The sequence below is a fragment of the Halichoeres trimaculatus genome, unplaced genomic scaffold (assembly GCF_033239565.1).
Source record: "Halichoeres trimaculatus isolate MK-OKI-2021-1 unplaced genomic scaffold, fHalTri1.1 fHalTri1_scaffold_11, whole genome shotgun sequence".
Classification (NCBI taxonomy): domain Eukaryota; kingdom Metazoa; phylum Chordata; class Actinopteri; order Labriformes; family Labridae; genus Halichoeres; species Halichoeres trimaculatus.
In genome coordinates, this window is record NW_027437189.1 from 6,844,074 (window position 1) to 6,867,639 (window position 23,566).

At 38.8% G+C, this 23,566-nt stretch overlaps 1 protein-coding gene across 4 annotated transcripts; it reads left to right on the forward strand.

Annotated features, from left to right (window-relative positions):
* The first annotated feature begins 177 nt into the window (after window positions 1–177).
* On the forward strand, window positions 178–22,255 carry ptpn22 (protein tyrosine phosphatase non-receptor type 22). 4 transcript variants are annotated; one of them, XM_074680646.1, is made up of 27 exons: window positions 178–221; window positions 2,418–2,671; window positions 5,022–5,130; window positions 6,028–6,104; window positions 6,210–6,305; window positions 6,426–6,464; window positions 6,552–6,623; window positions 6,785–6,844; window positions 6,990–7,132; window positions 11,957–12,023; window positions 12,105–12,182; window positions 12,358–12,444; window positions 14,362–14,902; window positions 14,985–15,071; window positions 16,672–16,749; window positions 16,837–16,908; window positions 17,096–17,232; window positions 18,912–18,939; window positions 19,132–19,227; window positions 19,317–19,382; window positions 19,465–19,601; window positions 19,732–19,759; window positions 20,921–20,983; window positions 21,244–21,347; window positions 21,433–21,463; window positions 21,554–21,637; window positions 21,714–22,255. In XM_074680646.1, the coding sequence occupies exons 2-27, from the start codon at window positions 2,570–2,572 to the stop codon at window positions 21,773–21,775; spliced, it is 2,544 nt and encodes an 847-aa protein (XP_074536747.1). In that variant the 5' UTR covers window positions 178–221; window positions 2,418–2,569; the 3' UTR covers window positions 21,776–22,255. The 4 variants fall into 4 exon arrangements, with proteins under 4 accessions (XP_074536747.1, XP_074536746.1, XP_074536748.1 ...); XM_074680645.1 differs by lacking the exon at window positions 178–221 and having other exon boundaries at window positions 2,359–2,671; XM_074680647.1 differs by lacking the exon at window positions 178–221 and having other exon boundaries at window positions 2,359–2,671; window positions 19,468–19,601.
* The last annotated feature ends 1,311 nt before the right edge of the window (window positions 22,256–23,566 follow it).

Consider the following 23,566-nt stretch of genomic DNA (forward strand, 5'->3'; position numbering starts at 1 on the left):
ACTACAGAAAGTGAACCATTTGTTTAAATGTCAGGGTGGCTCCTTCTGTAAGTTTCCCATTCCACCACTAGATGTCAGCATGCAGCAGGTGTAGTTACTGAATGAATTTAAAGAAACTTTTTTTTTTTTTTTTTAAATCTGATAACTTTCAGTCTAACTTTCTTTCTCCTGGTGTAACTCAACAGAACAGGCTGCCTCCTCTCACATTAACAACACGTCTGGTAAGACTGCTCCAGTTTCTTTTTTAGTATGTTGTCTGTTCTTTTTGACATGATGTTATAATCTTTCACGTTCTTAAGATGATGTTTGCTATTCATATCAAAGTGAAGTACTGTGTATTTGGCATAAGTAATGCTCATGTTTCCTTTACACTAAGCTCCTCCTATCATTTTTAAATAACATATAACTGTGAAGCGTACCGACGAAAACACACCACTGTCAGAAGAACTGTAAGTTTTACAGAACGGACTGAAATGATTTGATAATTGATAAGGATTTAAAAAAAAAATAAGATTAAAAACAAACTACTTTTCCTGTATTTTCAAAAGGTAATGCATGAGTTTAAAACTTCGATACTAGCCAAGCCTCTTTATCTTGTCTGTAACCTTTCCAAATGGGGTAACAAAGCGCTTTACAAAAGAAAATGAAAATGTATAAGAGAAATAAAGGCAAAACGAGGAAACAAGAATAAAATCACAAAAAATACAGTAGAAGCAAACAGTATAAAGACTAAAAAAGACAGAAATAGAGAAAAGGAAATAAAATGTCTGAAAAAATAGACTGGTGGGCATGAACAGGTTAGTACTTTAGGTCACATGCTTATTGACAATCTAAGGATTGATGTTAAGATTTTGAGATAAATACATAAATAAATCACTGAGCTTGCTCCAATTTATCTCTCTGACCTGCTGAAACCACATCTTAATCAAGGACACTCAGACCTGTAGACTAGTTACTTGTGGTTTTCCAAAGGTCAAAGTTCAAGCTCAGGTTTCCGACCAACATTACACCTTAATCTTTTAGCCTTTGGCTCAGTTCGAGAGCTAACTTCTACCATCACTATAATTTTCTTAAATTGGTTTCAGTAAATTATTTTGAAGTCGTTTAGTGTTCTTTAACTTGAAAGTGCAGCACTTGGAGTTTTCACGCTCTCTCTGTGAATGCAAGAGTTCCTGTGTCTTTTTTTCTCAGTCATGCTCGTTTGTTACTTCGTCACTGTAGATTATCTGTGAACGTGAGTGTGAATGTAAGTGTGAATGTGTCTGGTTGTCTCTCTATATGTTAACACAGCGATGAACTGACAACTTAAAGAACTAGAGAAGCACTCAGAGAGCGTAGACCTCCACCAAGAATATTGTGATTGTCATGCAAAACTTGAGTCCTACTTTAATGTTATACTTCCTTTAAGCAGACTGTCTGCTACAATTCGTGTTAGTTGCAGGTTTGTACGATAATTTGTTTCCTGACAGTGTTGAAAGTTAAGATGACCCAGTGCATATTTCATATTCCAGATCTTAGTATCCAGAATATTGCTAGGCTCTGGATCGTACTTTTACATCTGTCAGACCTTGTCTTGTATTGTTTTGCAAAGCAATCCGACCATTTATGGTGGAGTTATATACACATATGGTGAAAACAGCCATATCTCACAATGATAAAGAATCCTTTAAAAAAAATCCTGGATCCAGACGGTGATCCAGATCACCTCCAAAATTTAAACACTTCTTCCTCATCCCATTTTGAACATTTCCTGAAGATTCCATCAAAATCCGTTTGTAACTTTTTGAGTTATGCTGTTCACAGACCAACTCCCAGGAGGAGTGGAGGCTTAGATAAGACAAAATTAAAATAAAAAAAACAATCTTACTTTTAATTCAATTACCACTCAAATCTGGCATCTTTTGAGCCCCTGAACATTACTTCATTTTGATAATTGGTTGATTTCCCAAAGAACTGACAGGACGGTGAGTCTAAATTGATAAAAAGCTGAGCATAAATCAAAGGCTTAGTTTGCTGCTCAGGATATCAGGATTTTCTGGATTCCCAGACATTCTCAGTCCTCACCACTCCTTCTGCCTCCATCCACCCAAATGTTCCCTCCTCCACTCCTCCGCTGTGCCCTGAATGTTGCCCAACAGGTTTGAGGGCCTGTCCTTGCACTCTAATTTCATCTGGTAACAGCTGTTAATGCTTTTGTTTATCTGTAAATATGTGTCCCAATCTTTCTGTGGGTGTCTCACGTCAATCCCTCCCTGTGGCACCCTCACGCAGTCAAGTTGGGTGACTTTAGGACCCTGTGAGAGACACCCAAGGGGGCGAGGCAATATTTCTAATCTGACCACAAAACCTGTTAGCTTACTCTTGCTTCCTCTGAGACAGTTGACACGCTCCCTCACAGAAGTTTCTCGCTGTGACAGTCACAAAAAGAGAAGTGCTCAGAGCAGCAGCGGCTGAGGTGTCGCCGCCCCTGTACCGAGGCTTAGGTCAATCCATGACCCCCCAGATGAGGACCTCTAGGTCCTGACATGCCTCTGGAAGGTGGCCCATCCCGGGGAGAGTACAGCCAGCCATGGAGCATCAAGCTGGGATACTGAGGAGCTTCCTAGCCCAGCTGGAGAGACAGGAGGCTGGGGACAAGGAGGCGCCGAATGGCTTTGCTGGGGAGTTTGCAGTGAGTGAAGTTTGTGTTCTTTTAAAAGTCAAACTGCTGTCAGTTGTGCCAAAGAAAACAACTTTTACTTTTAAAAATCAGGCTACAACTGTTGTTTGTTTATCCTGGCTTTACTGGCACACTAAGCAAAAAAAAAGTTTCCAGACTTCCAGATTTTCAAGAAAGGCATCAGCTCAGGGAAGTAACAGACGTTGTCACAGCTTCAACCCCGCTTTGAGCTTCCTCTTTGCTCTGATGTCTGTCACTCACAGCACATAAACAAGGAAGAACTAAACACATTATCACCACTGACAAGCACTGCTCAGTTGGTCAAACATCTTTACATCCACCATTTATCCATCTGCGTATTCATACACAACTCATGCGAATGCCCAAACCTCTCAAAACTCCGGTGACATCACCTGTGGCCCGCTGCCATGGTGATGAGTGACATGCCAAACCGTGTGCTTCACATGCTGTCTTTCTGCTGTCACACAGCTACCACCCAGACCACTCCAGAAAAGGCTCTGTTGCATCACTTCCTGTGTGAACAAAAAGCACTCTGTGGTGTTAGCGCTGCAGATGGTCTGCAAGGCCTTAAGCAGACTGTTGAGTTCTGAGAGAGAGCTGGCCCCTGAACAAAAAGACCAGTGTCTGAGCAGATCCTGCAGAGCGGGGATGTGCCATGGCTTTAATGTGAGAGTCAAAGCTTCTGCACGGTGAATTCCAGATGGAGATCCTCTCAGTGTTTTATGCCAGGGGTGTCAGTTTCGAGTAAAGTGAGTCAGAGATTCTGGTCAACTGGGGATGAATCACATCAAAACTCAACATGTTTGACTAATGTGAGGTCAGTGGCATTGAGTTACCCTGCCTTCTGCAGCCTTAACCCCCTGAGTCGTCTGTGAAAAATAAGCCAATGAATGCCTCTGAAATACAGTTCTGACCATCACTTATCACTGATCCAATCAGATACCAGTATTAATTTCACATAAATTGCAGGCTACTGTCAGAGCTGTTGCTGAAAAAGTGTTGTAGTTCTCTTTTTGACTCTGCTGAGGAAAATGCACAGACCTCCTGGTGTAAATAAACACAGGACAGCATAGAACTTAGTTGAACAGATCTGTTCTCTAAGCGATATCCAATCTTACTTTCTGAGTCTGGGACTGATACCAGATACTGGGATCTAATCAGTGCATCTCTCTAATTATCCCCCCATAAAAACACATTTAAGTTGGAAGTAATTTAACTTTTAAATCACTCTAATCATTAATTTTATTCAAAAACATGTTCTTTTGCTCATGCCCAACTCTTGCCTGTATCTCTGCACAAATTACCTAGACATAACTCCGGGCATGTTACCTGCTCTGGCTGCATTTGTCATGTTTCTTTCTTTCTTATTTTTTTTAACAAATTATATTTTGGTGGATTTTACTAGGGCTGCAGCTATCGAATATTTTAGTGTTCGAGTATTCTACTGAAAATTCCATCTATTAATCTAGTAATCGGATAAAACACATTTTTGTTTAGTTAAAGAGCAGTTATTTTTCAAATGAAAATTTTTCTCTTTAAGAAATAGAATTTTCTGATACAGAATGTCAATAAGAGCACTTGCTTTGGTAGTTCCAAAATCTGTAAACACACTTTGACACATTTTTTGTGCCTTGTACATCTCATCAAATGTTGCGGACCCAAATGGCACCCGTTTCGTAGAATGACCCATTAGCCTCCAAACACCAGAAAAGAAGCTAGATTTGTTGCTATTTTGTATAAGAGGTAGCTTGAGGGGTCTGAAAACTCTCTTAATATGGTCTCAGCTCTATTTGAAATTTAAAATTAAACGATTCCTCGAGGCGGAGAAAATTACTCGAGTAATTTTTTTAATCGAGTACCTTGAATCATTCGAGGAATCGTTTCAGCTCAAGTTTTTACCTTAATGATTAGACAGCCTAAAAGAAGCAGGAAATGCAGGGTGTAGAGAGAAGGGGAAGGACATGCAGCAAATGTTTGAGGCCGAAAGTTAAACCAGCGACCACTGCTACAAGGGCTGAAGCACCTTCAGTCTTATATGAGGCACTGCTTGCTTAAACCACGAGACCAACAGCTCACTGTCATTTTCTTTTATCAGCAAGCAAAACAAGTCATCAAAACTGTTTTTTTAATGTAATAACAAAATAATCTTCATCAAAAAATCAAAAATATTTTTAAAAAAAAACCTTATATTCTCCAGGAGTTTGCAGTACAGGTGGGATAAAACACTTATTTCTTTGCAAGCTGAATAAAAACACATCTGTTTTTTTCTCAGTAGCCGTCTAGGTTGTGGTCATTGAACGTCACATAGTTGCATCAACCGTGTTTGTGTCTTTTTTTTCAGAGGCTGAAAAGTCAGTCAACAAAGTACCGCACTGACAAGACCTACCCCACCAAGTCAGCAGAGAAACAAGAAAACATCAAGAAGAACCGCTACAAGGACATCGTCCCTTGTAAGCTACGCTGAAGATGATGATAATTTATGGAAATCATGACCATTTTGGGCTTTTTATACTTCTGCAAATAACTATTAACATAAATCTTTATCAGGGCAGTGGAAGTATGTCACATAAGATAAGACTGAGAAACTGTGAGAATGATGAAAGAGTCATCAGAGCTATGTGCTGCAAGCCAAAAATACGATTTTCTGGGTTGATAAATTAAATTATGTGTGCCAGTTTATATTTACAAACACAAATTCAGTTTATTTTGCAAAAATACTGCACTTTTTAATATTAATCATCACTAAAAAACCTGACTTCTATCTATCAAGTAGTAAATATACACTGCTAAACTGCTGCTGTTTCTGGCTCATAGTCTTAAAAGTTGCTCGAAGTCATTTAAATTTACTGCAACACTGATAAGCAACCAAATATATAACATACAGTGATAAAATCAGGACACTGTCAAGTTAAAACAGCATATTTGATCCTTTGTTAGCTGTAGTCACATACAGCCAGCGTTAGCACTCCATCACTAGCTAATACTACCGTTTTGTTTTGTTTTGTTTTTGAAAGTGGCTCAAAGCTAAAGCTGTTGTTTGGTACTGTTACAAGATACAAAATGAGGGTTTAAACATCTCTTTCATGCAATATAATCATACAGTGATTGTGGTGAGTTATCAAGATACAATAAAAGCTTAGAGATGCTTGAATGTAGCCATTAGCCCTTGTCCAAAGTTAGCTAGCTGTTTATTAAAGATGTTGTTGTACTGAAAAACATGCCCAGACATGCCTCCAGATTTTTTAACTTCTAATTTTGAGATGAAATGACAACTCCTTTGAAATAATGTTAACTTATTGTATGTTTAACAGCTAATGAGCTCCCTATTTTTTATTTGTTTCACGTAGTCGACCACAGCAGAGTGAAGCTCAGTCTCACCACATCTAAAAATGACACAGACTACATCAACGCCAGTTTCATCAAGGTGAATCAACAAAACCTTTTTTCCAGATGTCTTTATTTATCTCTTAACTTTTCAATGTGACAAAGATCTTCTCAGTCTTGACCTTGAGCTGTGTTTGGTCCTCAGGGAGTGTCAGGATCCAGGGCGTACATTGCTACTCAGGGTCCTCTGCCTCACACGGTGCATGACTTCTTGCGGATGCTTTGGGAGTACAACATAAAGGTAGGAGACCCACCTGGAACTATCCAATGAGCTCTCAGACATAGCTCAGCCATAAAAATTTACCTCCTTGAAGTTAAAATGAGTTCACTCTGCATTTTTGTTCTCAATCCTTGACTTTAGGTTGTAGTGATGGCCTGTCGAGAATTCGAAATGGGAAAGGTAACATTTTAAGCCTATCTGGAGATATTTCAGTTGTTTGTGGGTTGAGTGCTGCATTTTTCACATTATGCTTTATGTGTTTCATAGAAAAAGTGTGAGCGTTACTGGCCAGAGAACCAGGAGCAGCCATTCGTTTGTGAGCCCTTTAAAATTTACTGTGTAAGTGTTTTAAAATAAAAGTAAGCGTACAGCAAAATTTCCATCATCACTCAGCATGTGTAAAACCCTTTCCCACGCATTTATGGAATCAAAAAAGAAGAAACACTATTTTTACAACCTTTAATCTGTAAACTCAACTTCCCTCCTTTTGTTTATTACAGGATTCAGAGGAACCTAAAGGAGATTATCTGACAAGGACGTTAAGGATGACTTATCACAATGTGAGTAGTATTTAGACCCTGACTGTGGAAACAGCTGACACTGAAGTTACGCTAAAACAAGGCAGAGAGTATTATCTGATTATTATCTGATCAGATTCTTGTATCACCCCAAAATGATTCCAGTTGTTGCTTTTATTCCCTCCAGTCGAGCCGAACTCTGAAACAGCTGCACTATATCAACTGGCCTGATCACGGCGTACCAGACTCCATCCCCCCTATCCTCAACTTGTTGCATGAGATGCGCTCTGAACAAGCACATGACGACGTCCCAATCTGCATCCACTGCAGGTTAGGCTAATCTATTAACTAGTTTCTACCATTTCTTGATCATTTTTTCTGCAGTAATTCTCGATCAGTTTCTGGCCTTTGACATTTACATAGCTGATGAATATGACAGAAGCAGTCAGGACTAGTCATAGCACGGTTTGTGTCTTTAGAGAAAGTCTGATTGTGGGTAATATGCTGCCTTTAGACTGCAGGGACTTTCTTCAGGAGGTAGGGGCTTTCTGAGTGCTTTCTGGTTGGCAGCAACCTTGCAGAGTAGATGGACCTGCCTGATTCAGTTTATGAAATCATGTAGATCCATCTTGCCAGGCTCCAATGACCAACAAATTCACTTGGCTATTTCTAACCGGCCCAATCAGGGAAGAGAGGCGGGAGTTGCAGGAGCAGCGGAAGTGACGAGCAGACGTGACGTCAGCAGACTTTCTTACTTGTCAGCGTTCCTTTGATTCTTAAGTTAACTTCACAAAAACAGCAACAGTCGTCTTTCGTCATGATCACAGCTATTTCTTGTGTCCCTACAGTCGTTCGTGTATTGTTTCTCAGCAGCGGTGCACATAAGCTACTTATACCGTGGCTTGATGTGGATTGGTCTGTGGTGAGTGTGTCAATCAGAACGGTCATCCAATCACCAGCTGCTGATTTTTTTTAAGGTCCTGCCTCTGAAAACAAATCCCAAGAGCTGCTACCCAGATGGAATAGTGGAATATATCCTCGGCAGATATATGAAACTGTCTGTCTGGCGTGTCAGGTTAGGATGGCAGACCCCTGAAAACAACCCTGCCTGCGAGGTAGTACTTTATGGATGTCCATAAACTTTTGGGGCGGGGCCTGTGAGCTAGACTGTTCTGATTGGTGAAGCACCTGCAGTGTTTACATTCTACCCTCGGTCCACAACAATGGTCTTTTTTGAGCCTAATGGTGTGAATGTGTCTCTGTCAGCTCCCAGTGTTACAGTTAAAAGAGTGACCCTAAAAACCTGACACCCTTAGCTGAAAGTGTGAGCTGTTGAAACATGTATGAAGTCCTCGGAAATGCATCTTTGTTTTGTTTTATATATATGCATCAAAATATTCTTATCAGAGATGCATATAATGATCATTTAAAGATGTTGGAGAAGGACACATCATCCCTTAAACCTTCAGTCAATGGGCTAATTTTTTCAAGCTGGAACAAGGGTCGTTCTCAATCTCAACCCTCTTCATGCTTTTGACAGTAGAGCGGTCACCTGTTTGCTGGTCAAAGCTGTTTGGGCCTTTTTAAATGGCTTCCATCAAAAAGTTCCTGGAACTTCTGGTTGACATGCACCTTTGGTTCCCTAAAGTTAACACTGATTACAGTGCATGGGTAAAATGTTTGAGGTCTTTTTAGTTTGTATCAATTGTGTGCCCTCTTTAAACAAATAAGCAAATTTTGTCTTTTACTGTCCTCTTTGGTGAACCTTTGCTATGAAATGTGTGTGAAAAAAGGCTGCTATGCTGCGTGGTGCACCGTTTAATTTAGCACCAACAATTTGCTGCAGCTCGGGGCATTTAAAATAACAATGCAGTAATAGGAAGTCCTATTCCTGATGGTCTTGTTGCTTTAGTGGCTCGTAAAGAAGCAGTTAGAAACTCTTCACAGTAGCTTGAAAGCTTTATTTTGTAATTATTGGTAAAGCTTTATGGTCCCCCACTTGCAGAGTTAAGGGCTTCTTCCTGAAGTGTTGGTTAACATGCTTTAAAAACTAATCAGGTGTTCCTCAGGGCTCTATACTGAGCCCACTGTTTAGGCTACGAATACTCTGTCTTGACCCAATAAAAAAAAAAAGAAAGAAAGAAAGAAAAAGAAAATAGAGGTGAGAAATTTCATAGCACTTGACTCGGTTTTATTTCTAGATATTACAACTTAGATGGCTAACACCTCTTTGACATGAAATGAGGAAACGGGATAAATAGACCTTGAGGTTGAACCACAAGGCAACCAAGTTTAAGGATGTAAAACCTGAAAATATTTGGAGTCAAACAGTTTCAACTCAGATTTCAACACTGTCACCTGGCTAAATCAGGTTACAAAAAGTAGAAACATTACAAAACTTCCAAAGTAATACGCAAACAGGCTGCAGCTGCCAGAGTTTACTAAAAATAATTACACCACAGAGCAGCATAACCGCAGTATCATATCTCACAGTGCTCCTGACCAAGAGTTAGTTTCAAAGCTGTATCTCTTAATGGTTAATCTCTGCTTCTGTGCTCCTAAGATATACAACAAAACAGCAAGTATTGTTTAAAAAAATGCTTTTGTCAGATAACTAACCACCATGACTATCTACGCTTTTGGGCAGCTTCAGAGGCTACGCACCTCCTTTCTGTTTGTTTGAGACAGGAAATGTGTGTAGGTGGGCAGCCAGAGACCCATTACATTTCAAAGTCTATGTGTGGGCTTTCCCCTCACTCTTTCACAGAGAATTTAGTTCAGCTCAAGCCAGCTGGTATATTGGGTTTTACGTTCCTGTCTCTAATTCACCACAAATAGATGGTCCAGGCAACATGAAGTACCCTTGAGTTAGCGTGGTTCTAAATTCAGCAACCTAAAGGACCCAGAGAAAATACTGTTTTTTTATTGAAAATATCATAAATCCTCTTTTTGTTGCATATAATTACAAAAATATTCTGTAAATGTGAACAATATGCTGAAATCTTCTTCTAGATGCTGTCTGGAAGTAAACGAAAGCGCTGTGTGTGGGTTTTGGGTTTTTTTTTTGGTGCTTTTGGTGCCCCCTGTTGACACAGCAGTACTTCTTTTTGTTGGTTTTGTCATGTATATTAATAGTATTTTCTGAAATAAATCTCATTCAGCTCTCTTTCACAGTCAACACAGTATTAACTGTGTATTGGATTTTTCCTGAAGCATTCTGAAACTATCTTTGTCTGACACCTACTCTGTTTAGGTAGTTCAAATTACTGAAAAGATAAGACCGGTCTCATAGAAGTCATAAAGAAGTTTCATTACTCATTTCAGTCTGTGTCCCAACCAGCTAAAAGCCCTTAAAAGGAGCTTTAGAGGAAAGTTCAAGCAGCTGATTTTTCTTTTGGTTTCCAAACCTAACCAGTGGGAGTTTTTTCAACCTGTGAAACACAACATCTATATTCTGAACATCTACTATGACATACAAAGACATTTCAATAGAGATGTATCACCGAGGGAAAGTTGAGTCAGAGGCAAATCCAACCTACCCTGCTGTCACACTGCTACAGTTATATTAACAAACAGCTGTTATAAGACAGCTGCATTATAAAGAATAAATGGACATTTAACTAAAAAAATACAGTGGTGCCATAGCGTTACATATTACATTAAAGGCACTGTGTACATATTGAGGTTATTTGAGCATTTATTATGGCACGTTAGCTAAAAAGTTGTAAATAATTAGAGCCTACAAGGTTTTATTGGCATGTTTAACATAGCTACAGACCAGCAAATTACCTCATCTCTCTGAATCCTCTTAAAGGTTTGTTTCAAACAAAGATACGTTTTGTTGAAAGGATGATCTATAGCCCATTAATTTGTTCCCATAACTAATGCACCCCTTGGCAAGAGCTACATCTATTCAACAGAGGGTGAAAGTTCTCATGGGTAATGCAGTCTTTTGACCCATTTTTTCTAAAGGGGGTCAATACTAAACTCCTTATTATGCCTTTAAAAGGGCTGCGAGGAGTTTGAAAATGATCTTGAAAAAGGCACCGTTCTAGATATATGCCTGATTGTAATGTACACTTTAAAATGAGATTATCATCGCCAATATTACTGGTTACAAGCTATTTTAAATTCCTACTCCTTAGCTTCCAGTTCGGCCGTCCAGGATCAGATTGATCTACGGCACGTCAAGGTCTCTATGACAACACCACGCTGGCTGACAAAGTTTAGTAGAGAGAAGAGATAAAACACAGAGATCTGTGTTTTTCTTTGCTAAAAGCGATTTCTGTTCATTTTGTAGTGATGGTGGACACTGGAGCCTAACTGTCAGACAGAAAAAGGACAGAAGAGCAGAAGAAAGCTAAACAGTAGAGTGATACAACCTAAGCTAAAGGCTAATTTGCCTTTAGCACAGGTTGTATCACTCTATAACACAGGAGCTAAGCTGTTTGGGATAATATTAATTCCATCCCTCAGTCAGCAGTTATTCTGCAGTGGTCTGTTCAAACTTGAGAGTCTATCAATAAAATGAAGAGTGAGGTTACGTTAGCTCTGCTTGGTAGATGACTGGCAGGACATAACCAGGATTTATTGACGTTACACATCACAGACATGTCTTGGAGCACTGGATTGCCAGCTGTGCTAAATATAAAAAGCTACTAAACTACTTACAAACTGACAGTGTTTACTTGTTGTCACATTAGCCAGTTGCTACAACGTTTGCTTGATGCCATTTTTCAACGTAACGCTACGTAACTGTACTGATAAATACCTTACCTCGGCGTGTTGTATCCAGTAAAAAGTTGACTTGAACAAAGACAATTTGTTTTGATCTGATCAGAATGTTGCAAGGGAGTGCAATCAAAACAGATCCTCTTCACAGCATCTTTAATAATACTATCACTATAATCTGACTTTTGAATTACTTAGTTGTAGATAAGATGGGTCTTTTACAGGTGGTCAAGGTTGGAAAAAGTGATCTGCGTTTGGTTAAACCTGTTGTAAATACTGAAAGGGTTTGCTCTAAGCAATAAATACTTGTGAACTTAACCTAATCAAAGCGATCATAAGACAGAGTTAAAATCCTGTTAGCAAATGCTGTTATAGACTAAAGCTGAGTGTCTGAAATGTGATGTTTTGCTGCTGTGTTTGCAGTGCAGGCTGTGGCAGAACAGGAGCTCTGTGTGTCATCGATTATACCTGGAACCTCCTGAAGAAACAGGTGAGATACTCTTCCCAAGTTTTTCTGCACATTATCTATCTTAAGGTTTTTTAATTGTAATCAAAGCTGTGTTTATTTTAGATGATCCCTCCAGACTTCAGTATCTATGACTTGGTCCAAAACATGAGGACCCAAAGGCCCTCTTTGGTTCAAACTAAGGTGGAAGCGTTTTTTTTTCTTTTAATAGAGCATCAGATGTAACAAATCATCCAACAAGCAGAACCACATTTCTGTAACTTCCTCCTATCAAAAGTCTTTTGATGATCTGAGCTCTGTGCGTCATGCCCGAGGGCCGTGGTGACTAACAGAGCAGGTTTTTGTTGTTCATTCTCAGGAACAATATGAGCTGGTTTACAGAACCATCAAGTTACTGTTTGAGACGTTTCTGCAGTCCACGGACGAACACACCCACAGAGATATGGTGAGTGACAACAATATGACCTCATGACTGAGACAGGGTTCATGCAGACGGTGGAAATGTATTTAACACTTTTTCCACCCTCACCAACAGATGAGCACCATCAGATAAAGGCCGAGGCAGGCTGTCTCGTGGTTGCAGTTACACTGACACACACACAGTCTTACACTCTGGGTTGAAATATTGAAGAATGTGTGTTTTAAAGCTGCTGACAACCAAAACAAACAGTTTCTCTCATATTATGTTAGTCAGGGTACGTAAAACTACTTTTAATCTGAAAGTAAAACACTGGTGGGTCAGATTTTCTTTAAATTCCCTTACTTTATAAAAACTCAGAAACTCCTCATAGAAAAAAGTCAGCTTTTAGTTGTATCAACCAAATTGTAGAGATATCTGCAGCTCCTAAGTTGATGGCTGCAGATTTTTAGTGTTTTGTGCAGGCTGTTGATGACCTATTTTTAGCTGAGTTTATCATTTGCAACAATAAAAAGCTTTCACTTTCACAAGCTTTCACTGAATTTACAAGAGTTGATATCCTGTTTTGAAAAATTAAAAAAGCCAATGAGAAACTGCAAAAAAAAAATGCAGTACCTCAAGTGTCCACTCGAGGCTGACACCAAAACTCTGGTGGCTACATACACACCCATTCAAACGAGCTAATCCTTACAAAAATATGTTTACAGTGTGATTCCAAAACCAATTCTGGTATCATAATGCATATCTTGGTCTGGGTAATTATTCTTCTAACTAATTAGTTTCTAAGATATTAGGATTATGAATTTTTCTTGATTAGGGAAACAGCTTGCTTGACCGACTGACAGGCACACTGTAGCTGTTACAAAGGAGGCTTAAAATCCACCTCAACTACACCTCTTTACTTTTTGCAAGATCTACCGAAAGCCAAGTTGGGCCAGCGATTCCAATATGGTGTCCATCGTTGATAGCCTTCGATAGAGTGTGTGTGAACCAGCCCAGAAAAATGTCTTGGTCCAAGTTATTTAGGGACAAAAATGAGGTATGAATTGCTTGTGTCAAGTGAAAAAAAAATCTGCCAAGGGAACAAGAGAAAAGTTACTTGCATTAAGACATTAATCTAGTTTCAAGCAAATTTTTCTTGTTCCACTGGCAGATTTTTTTTAACTTGATAAAGGCAATTCAGACCTCATTTTTGTCTTTAAACAAGACATTTTTCTGGACTGTTAAGTTGAATGTGGCCTATACTGAGTACAACAAGACAATTTTTACTTAAAATAAGACAAAAACACTTGATAAGATTTCATTTTTTTGCGGTGTATCGCCTATGATTGGCACCCATGTTAAAAAGAAGACAAGGTGGAGACAGGCAAATATTATTTATTGTTTGATAAGTAATACCAATGTAGTCTTGAGAAATGGATTAAAACAGCAAATAAACTTGGTTTGTTTCTTTTTTTTCTTTTTGACTCTTTGATTTCTAATTAGACTCTAAACTTGACATCAATTTACATACTGACAATAGGAGTGGGGAAACATTAAAAATGTATATATTGTGATTTTTTATTTGACAATATCAAAATCAGGATTCTTTGTCAAAAATTTTGATTTTTTTTCCCCAATTCTTATTTCAGTCTTTGTTAATAAACTGGATTGGAAAAAAGTTACCACTTTTCTCCAGCAGAGGTGTTTCCCCCTGACTTACGTGATGTGAATTTTATGGGAAAATATGGCTCCTGATATAGTTTGTAGACTTTATCATCATCATCTAACTTTTCACATGGTCTGGTGTTAAAAAAGCAAACTAAAATTGCCAAAATCTTAAATTTTGAGGAATCGCAATTTAAATCGAGTCGGCATCCAAAAATCTTATAACAATCAAATCGCTTCATTTAGCAACAGCTGTAATATCTGCTCTGACTGGCATTTCTGTACTTATCTTCTCAGGTGACAATGGCCCCGCCCACTATCACCCCTGAAACTGAAAGTGAGGTCTCTGACCTGAGTGAGGAGCTGGATTTACAGCCACAGTTCCAGCACCTTCTTGATGAAGAGATGGAGGCTCTACGACAGTACAGTACTCCTTCATCCTTTGATTCAGAAGTTCTCCTCCCAGCTACAGTTCAGGACACACAGTGGGACCAGCAACAATGGGATCTTCTGCAAACCTGTTCGGACATGCTGGCTGCCACAGAAGAACCCAGAACCCCACAAACAGTCGTACACACCAGCCAAAGAGCTGCTACAGCAGCAGATGAGAGTGAGAAGTTACCATCACTGAAACCTTCACCTTCACCTTCACCTTCACCTGATGTGACAGCAGCCATTTGTCTGATGGTGGAAGACCCCTACTTTGATTCTCCACCTTCACCTGAAGAGGCATCAATGGGCCCTAAAGATGCCAAAGCATGGACAGATAGTCCAATCTTTAACGCACCGGCACTGTGTCTGAATGACCAGACTATGGAGCTGAGCTCACCCACTTCAGGTGAGAAGTCATATTTATATTTTCATGAACAGTAGAGGTAAATTTTAGGAAATAGTTGCACAAAGTGATTCATATTTTGTAGGTGGTGTCGAAGATAGCAAAGATGAGGAGGTACCACCTCCCCTACCTCAACGAACCCCTGAATCATACGTTCTGGCTGCTGATGCAGGTTGGTACTCTAAGAGTTACTGAAAATGTGGATTTAAATACATTTGTTGAAGACTCATTCCTAAACACCCCATTTAGGATGAACATTTTCTAGGGCAAAGGCAGGCAAACCTCTTGGGACGTCAGTCTGCTAGCTCATAATTGCATCCATTTAGCGTTGTTATCAAGGCAAACAAACCAAGTTCGAGCCATTCTTTCTAACATAGCTGGACAAGGGAGTATGGGTCTATCGCCAGAGATGGCCGAAGATCTAGCTATATGCACCCTTTGCTGTGGAAGTATGGCATCCAGAACATCAAATGGGCAGTGCCTTTTTGAGACCAGACAGGAAAACAGTGCTAGCAAAGAATTTGAAAAAAAAAGGAACTCATTCAAATCTTTCTGTACTGTTAAAAACCAGGCAACAGGAGGAAGTTATAGCATTTCTCACTGCATAGCTTAACATGGAAAAACAATTAAGGAGACTTTCCTGTCAACTGCCTATAATTTTATGAAAGAAGTAAGTCTTGGAACTTTGGGCATGAGTGGATTTTAAAGTGGCATGAGTCATGGAAAAGTTTGTCTACCCCTGTTCCAGGGTCATGAAGTTTCAAGGCTGTATCAATGTTAAACTGTATTTCAGGTTATTCAAGTCCTACAAATCAACGACACAGATAAATACAGTAATAACTAAATTCAAAACTGATTATCATCAGTTTTGACATACATATTAATCATTTGTATGCTATAGTTCAGTGGATATTATCTGTAATCGTTTTAAATCAGTTTTATAGGTTTTAGAGCAAAAATTTTAAAATTGCCCTATTGAGTTCTGTTAATGACCCAAAACATTTGACTATTTCTCGACATAAAAAACATTAACAACAGAAAAGAGACTTTTTTAAGGGACATAAGGCCATAGTCCAAGCAAAAAAACAAACATGTTATACAACTTGTAAACAGATATTTAGCATCTAGCAGCATTTAGCTAAAATCACAGCTAACGGCCAGGGTTTATGCCAGACCCTTTTATGTCATCATAAAGATGCGCACATATTTTGGTTGGGCTCCATTCATTCAGACATTTCAGTGTTCTTGTAACTCTAAATTAAAGCTGTAAGAAGCAAAAAAATGTCTGGTTATTTAGTGGTCAATTGATAGAAATGAAACCCCTCTGTGGACTTAAGTTTAACTGAATTCTGACAGGACCATGAAGGTAAGTTAGCCTTTCTCCTAGCTAACTTACCTGAACTTGATGTCAAAGAAAATAATACCAATGTGCACTTAAAAATTAATGAAATACCAAGCAGTTTCTAACCTTACATTTATGTGCAATATGCAAGTTAACCCTTTAAACACTGGCATAATTTTGAGTCTCTGCTGGAAAAATGACATATCCAAACAGATAAGAGTATACCTCTGCATCTACAAGGTCTGTTTGATTCATCCTGGTGTCAGGATAAAATGAAAGCTTGAGAAATTTGAGATGTCAGTATTAGTATTTATGTCACTGGCTGCTGTTTTATCTGATGTGAAATATGACTATATATGCGGTAAGAGCTTCATTTTATGCAAACCTCAGGGTTTCAAGGGTCACAACATGTATTAACTTTGTCTTCCAGAGCACACAGATCCCAGTGAGAGATTAGTGGTGATCATTCCTCCAAATGCTGCGGCTGAGGCTGTCAGGGAGCTCGCAGGCAAGTAAACATACGCTGGAAGTACCACTAGCTTTTAAATTTTGGTTACTCTGCGAAAAATTCAGACCGTGATGTTTAATTTTCCAGGTGGCCCACCTTCACCTGCCCCCCCACTCCCAGAGAGAACGCCAGAATCATTTGTACTGGCGACCGATCAAGGTGACTTTATGAAACCAATACTGCTTTCAACTCTTAACTGATGGTTTACACTCGTAATTAAAAATGGCTCAATTTAATTCTTACTTGGTATATTAGTGTTCAGGAAACTTTTAAAAAGCTGTCCACTGCAGTGACCACTATACACCAGAGGGTTAATGTTGTGATTTCTATACTTGTTGTCTTTCAGCTCCTGTGGAGCCGAAGTTAGAGGTCAGGCCGGCAGTAAACCTGAACAGGATAGGAGTGTCTTCAGAATGGTCTGGAAACTTTGATCAAGCTACCGCTGCATGTCAGAGTGAAACAAAACCCTGGGCGAGGAGTAAGGTAAGAAAAAGCCCCTTCCTTTGACCGAGGTGTGACTTCCTGTACGATAACTGTCTCATTAACATATGTCATGAGGTATTGTTCACAATAGTTTTCCGTTTTTGACAAACAACTGTTGTTCTGTGACCCTGCATGTCCCCAGAGCTGAAAATTACCAGTTAGGACAATGAGGGATTGAAGCTGTAGCACGTTTTTCCTCACTCATGAAACAGACTAAATTAAAATCGAGACCACCAGCAACAAGATGAATGGTTGTTATGTTACTAGTAAAGTCTGAGGCTGCTCTAGTTGATGGGTAAAAAAAAAAAAAGACACCTTACCAACTATCAGTCATTGATAGTTAACACAGATTTATTTATTAATTATTATTTTTTTGATGAAGAACTACTTTCAGATGTAAAAGACGAAAATATAGGAGTGATAAGAGAAGTAAAAGTTGACACAAATTTTAAGTTTCCCACAAGTGCTATAACCAGGCCTGGGCAGATAACAAATTTTTCTAGACGAAGGATATTATTGACAATATTATTTTAAGACCAAATTAACCACTAATATAAAAAAATATACATCATAATAATGCAACACACCCTTTCAAATGCAATAAATTTGTATTTCTTTTGAGTTTTTTTTTTTTTAAGATGGATCGATATGGACTTTTTGGGGCCGATTCTGATTATTAGTAGGCAAGGAGGCCGATAACCGATATTTGAAGCTGATATTCATTTGCAGTCAGAGTGAAAATATTGGCGTAAAAAATTTTGAACAATACAAACTCAGTACAAACTGCAACACTTAATTGTAATCAAATGCCTTCAAGCATATGTTTCATAAACAGCTCCCAGGCTTAGCAGCATGTTTTATAAAGTTAAATGAAAACATAAAAAAATAAACAGCTAAAGTTTTCCACAGTAAATAAAGTTTTCAAAAATTTCTACGTAACTGCAAAAAAAAACTGGACAGAATTGAGTTTGTGCTGCTTTTTACAGGCATATTTTTTCCTAAAGCCTATAGCGTAGATAGGGAGAAATTCTGTGCAGATACGCGTCAGAGCAAAAAAAAAAACAGAGTTTTGAATGGGTTTCATATTGGCTGTCAGATTAAAAAAAAGGCAGATGCCGATATGCCCCAAAATGCCAAATATCGGCCCTAATAAGCAGCCCCGCGGATAATCAGCCTATCCCTTTTTTTTCTTTTTTTTTCTAATGTAATTGGAATATCAATAACTTTCAAATATCCAAAAAACAAAGAATAAATGGGCCCTCAGTCAAAAAATTGCACTTAAATAAAAAAATCATCAGCCACATGAGCTTTATCCCACTTTACAAAGACAAACACAAATAAACATTGAGGCCAGCAAAATTATTGAGTTCATTTCATTTATTGAATGATTAATTGATTCATTGGCTATTGTTCCAGGCCTTGCTATGACCAAGCTAAAATTTATTTACTCTGGGGTGCACCCTATGTACAGAGGCTGTAAACCTCTGGTGGAGGACTTCCAAATATCTCCATGCTTCCTTCTCCTGATTTGTCCTTTACTGTCTGAATAGACGCATAAAATCCTCAAAAATATCACCAAAAAAAGAGAAAAGGTTATTTACGCCTATTTTATAGCACACTGTGAGCATGAGACATCATTTTGCACGACTGTAAGAGCCTCACACTTTTCTTCTTTTCAGAGTCTAAGAGAAAAATCGACCTCCTCAGGTAAGATATGGGTCAAAACTCAACATTTACAACTAATGTACACCTGCAATGTCCAAAAATCAAGCTAGCCAAAAGTTTATAGATTTCTGCCTCCACTCAGCTTTCCTGTGCAATAAAGGGGAAATAACTTTATATAAATGAAATGCTGCACTTACTCAAGAATGAATAAGCATCTTTGTCTGATTTCTTTAGCACCTCTAACACATTTCCAGCCTGTATCAAATCCAACCAACCTTCACCTGTACCATCCACCCCTGGACCCTGCACCTCCCTCACTGCTTCATCAGAGTAAGTTTACTAAATTGAAAGATTATAATCATTTCACCAAAAAAGCAGACAAACGTCTAAAGTCCATTTTCCCTTCATCAACTGAGCAGCCGAGGAAATCCTGACTCCTCCTCTTCCTAGCAGAACCCCTGACTCCTTCATCCTCAGCACAGACCGTGAGTTTCATTTCCTCCTCACAGCCAAAGCTCAATTTAGCTGTCGCAGCACAGCTTTGATTCAAGTGCTTTTATTTCCCAGCAGCTCATGTGGAAACGCCTCTCAACCCTCAGCACTTGGAAAGAACACACCCCTCAGTGAGGGTCAGCGTGTCATCAAACCAGGACAGCAGCTCTCAGCCCAGGAGCTTCATTGATGCTGTTAAGAGCAGGAGCAAGGTAAAAACATCCTGGTCACTTAAAAAAATGTCTCCTCAAAAAGTCTTTTTGTGCTCCTGTAGTGGGGCGTCAACAGAAGACTTCCATCTGTTACACTTACTTTAAACCTGTGTTCACATTCCTCTCCCAGAGTGTTCGAGTGAGAAGTTCAAAGCAAGGTAAGCTGCTTCACCTCTTCTGCTTCCATCTCATCTGACCTTGCAGTCAAAGATACAGTCACCACATGAACACACCAAAACCAACCACATGTACTCTCATTTCTCACTTTGCTCAGACTTTCCCAGCATGTCTGTGCCGAGCACTACAGCCTGTCCATTCTGACTTCAGCCTTTAACATAAACACAAGTGTTTATCTAAAAAAACAGACAAATCATTTCACAAAACAGCAGGGCAGTGTAGTCAACTGTGTTGACCATAGCAGGTGTGTGGGTTTAAGTCAGAGAAAGTATAAAAGTGCCCCTGTTCGTAGAACAGAAGGACAAAGTTAGTGCCACAATGTGGCTGAGACAGTCGTGTGTTTTTGATTGCTCCACTTGAACTATGCAGGTTGAGGCCACAGGGGAATTTGGTGCTGGCATTTCAGTGCAACCAAGGCATGCACTGGTGAAGTCCCAGGACTCATGTCACACCCTCTCTGTCAACCAAAACATTCACATAATAAACAAAAACACTGACATTATCAGTTTAATCCGATAGTATGAAGTTTTCAGTTTTTCTGAATTTTTATATCAACGGATTTATATTTATATATAGAGTTCTACCTCTATGAGAACAAGTTAGTGCTTCATGTTGACATTTTACACAAATTCCAGTACACAAATCTAAAATATTGTTCTAAAATTTGTTTAAAAAAAACAAAACAATTTTCTTCTAATCTCTGAGTTGTGCACATAGAAACCCAGAAAATTGATTTTATGATTGCTGCACCACAAAGTGGTAGTTTTATCTGCAATGTGTGCTAGATCATTTCCAAAATAAAAGGCTGTGCTAATAATAATTGGTTTTTCTTCTCTGATACAACCTACTAAAGTCTGTATTTGGTATATATTTTTATTATAAAACTAGATACTGTTTAAAACTTTGATTCTCTAGCTCATCATGTTTCCCAAGGCTGAATTATTCTAAATCTTGACTACGCCGTCTATTTTTTAAACTACCTATTTTTACCACAGGGAGGCACCCTTTTCCCCAGAAAAAAATGAATATATAAATCAGAAAACCTAATAGGTAGTGGTTCAGATTTCCATTTGTCCTCACATGATTTGTGTAAACTATCGTGCATTCATCAGGGGAGATTTATCTTTGTGTTTCCATCACAGAGCCCCTCACTGTGTTTCAGCAGCTCACTCCACCTGCTGTGGTCAGAGCAGAGGCAGGAAGTGGTGAGTCGATTCAAACAACACAGGGGCTTCACAGACACAGTAGCCTCTCTCACACATATGCTGCTATTATGAGACAGGTGTGGGCTTATCAAATAAATACATGCTGTTAAAAACATATTAGACATCAAAAGGCTCTGGCTATTTCTAATGGAACAAAGTAATACATGTGTATCAGTATTTGTCTCAAAGTGGCATGAACTAAAACAAACTTGTCGCCTTCAAACACAGCTAATAGCTCATTTCCTCTCTGTGTTGATCAGCACAAGTGGAAGAGCCTGATGTGCACCGCAGGGGCTCGCTGAACAACGAGACATCAGGAAACAGACCAGACAAAAGCAATGAGAAGGGCATGACGAGATCGAGGGTAACGCACGCGCTTTTTAAAATGAGATAAAAGTTTAAAGACCAACATGAAAGCATCTCTTTAATCTGAATCTTTGTGTCTGCAGAGTTTGAAGTTTTTCAGACACAAGCTAAAACGTAAGTTGTGCTAAATTAAATTTCAGCCTTGGTTGATAAATACGCAGATGTTTCTCAGCTAAACTTTGATGTTTGATCATTTGTCCTCAGCTAAAACCGCCCCTCCTCCAATTCCCACTCAACCTGCGACACCACCTCCATCATACAGTGGCTCATCTTTATTGTACAGATTTGGTAGGTCTGCATCTTCTGAGTCACATTATACACCATTATGTTTTCAGACTAATGACAGCTTCCTCATATTTTACAGGGTTTGGAAACCGTTTCGGGAAGCCAAAAGGCCCCAGGACTTATCCAGAGTCCTGGGTGTGAGGCAGGCAGACGTTACAGAACAAAAGGGGAACGCATGCAGATATTTGCTGAACAGTGAACTGCTAAAGGACTTGGATTTTTGAGTATCACTTGGAGTTGCTGTGTGAGACCACATTCTCTCTGCATTGCATGTCACATTAGCTCCTTTGAGGGAAAACAGAAAGTTCCTTGATACCAGCTCTGAGGCTCTTAGTGCTGATTATCAGATAAAGTTGATCTGGATCATTTATTAGTGTCGACAGCCACTTGGACCAAAGACTTGAATGTTTGATCAGAGAAACTCTGGAAGTTTTTGCTTTGATGCTCACGCCAAATGCTGTTAAACTAGTGTGTGGGGTGCACATTTTGAATGCGTGTCTGTGCTTTAAGAAAACGGGTACATCAATACTTTAACTTCTTTAAAGAGACAAACTTTCTATGCTGTGTAATGATTTATATTTAATGTCGATTAGTTGCTTGTAGAGCATCATAGTTCAAAACATCAACATGTTTAAAAGAGTTCTGTTAAGGTACCATAATGTGACTCATATTGAATATGTATATGATGCAACTGCTAAGTTAAACTACTGTATGTTTGATACACTTGTTACAGAGAAAATTATTTATTAAAAATAAATAAAATTTTGTGAATTAAGTCTCAGGTCTTCTGTTTCTTGTGCTTCAACACACTTTTAGAATATTACTGACTGCTCCTTTAATCCTCGACCAGGGGCGTAGCTACAATTAGGCAAACACAGGCAGTTGCCTGGGGCCCCAAGATTCCCAGGGGACCCCAAAGCATCTCTTAAAATCGGTTTATGAAGTTCTCTTCAATTGAAAGCATTTCTTTTTTCTAAATTTTACTTCACATGCTTCAAAATACATCAAAAGGCTTAATCTTTAATGATCGTTTGGGGTACTCCCCCTCCCTTCTTATTCAATGGGCCATTCCATGTTACAACACATCTGAAAATTTGATTCAGGAAGAGATCAACATATAAGACTTTTAGGATTTTAAGGACTTTATCTAGCCCAGGAAATAGGATAATTTTCTCAAAATCAAACTTTTTGAGTTGGTGATAAACATTATTGTACAAAATCTATTTTTTTGGATACATAACTCATTGGACAGGGCAGGGGTCAAATAAAAATACATTAACTTTAAAATAATAGTTCCAAAAAGTTTGGTAACTGTAAATATCACCTCTTTCAGTAGATTTTTTTCCAGTTTTATGTTGTGCTTGATATTTACATATTTTTTCTTTACTAAATTATTTTTTTCAATATTTACCTATTGTAATGTTTTTCACTTCATACTTTCTTGTTTGTTACTGTTACTCTGTAAATTCCCCACTGTGGGACAAATACGCTGTCAATTGACCATAAAATATTTCAAATCCAGGACAAAGTGGACTAAATTATGTATTCACTTTTTTCAAAATAAAACTAAAACTAACTTGAGGAAATGCATTTAGTTGCGTTAAGTTACCATGTACAAGATTAGCACTGTCTCATGCCTTGATTCTCGGAAAGAGACAGTGGACCCAGGGAAGGCCAGTCTAGCTCTGAGGAAGATGAGTTACAAGGACATGGAGGGCCCCATTGACTGGGTTTGCCTTGGGCCCCCAAACGACTAAATACGCCCCTGTCCTCGACTCTGAGGATTTATTTCTGACAGAAGTGTTAACTGCACATATGTAATATTTAGGCTTCCCAAATACTTTTACAGTTATTTTTGCACTCTCCTAGCTGGTTTGTCTGAAATAACAACATAACTTTCTTTTGCCTGAGCTACTGCTACATATAGCTGTG

What these genes read in the sequence shown, in the direction of transcription:
- ptpn22 (XM_074680646.1), top strand. Translation starts at nt 2,570, where the DNA reads ATGGAGCATCAAGCTGGGATACTGAGGAGCTTCCTAGCCCAGCTGGAG. An exon ending in TCCCTCACTGCTTCATCAGA is followed by an intron (nt 19,228 to 19,316) that starts GTAAGTTTACTA and finishes TCAACTGAGCAG; the next exon opens with CCGAGGAAATCCTGACTCCT. An exon ending in AGTGAGAAGTTCAAAGCAAG is followed by an intron (nt 19,760 to 20,920) that starts GTAAGCTGCTTC and finishes TTTCCATCACAG; the next exon opens with AGCCCCTCACTGTGTTTCAG.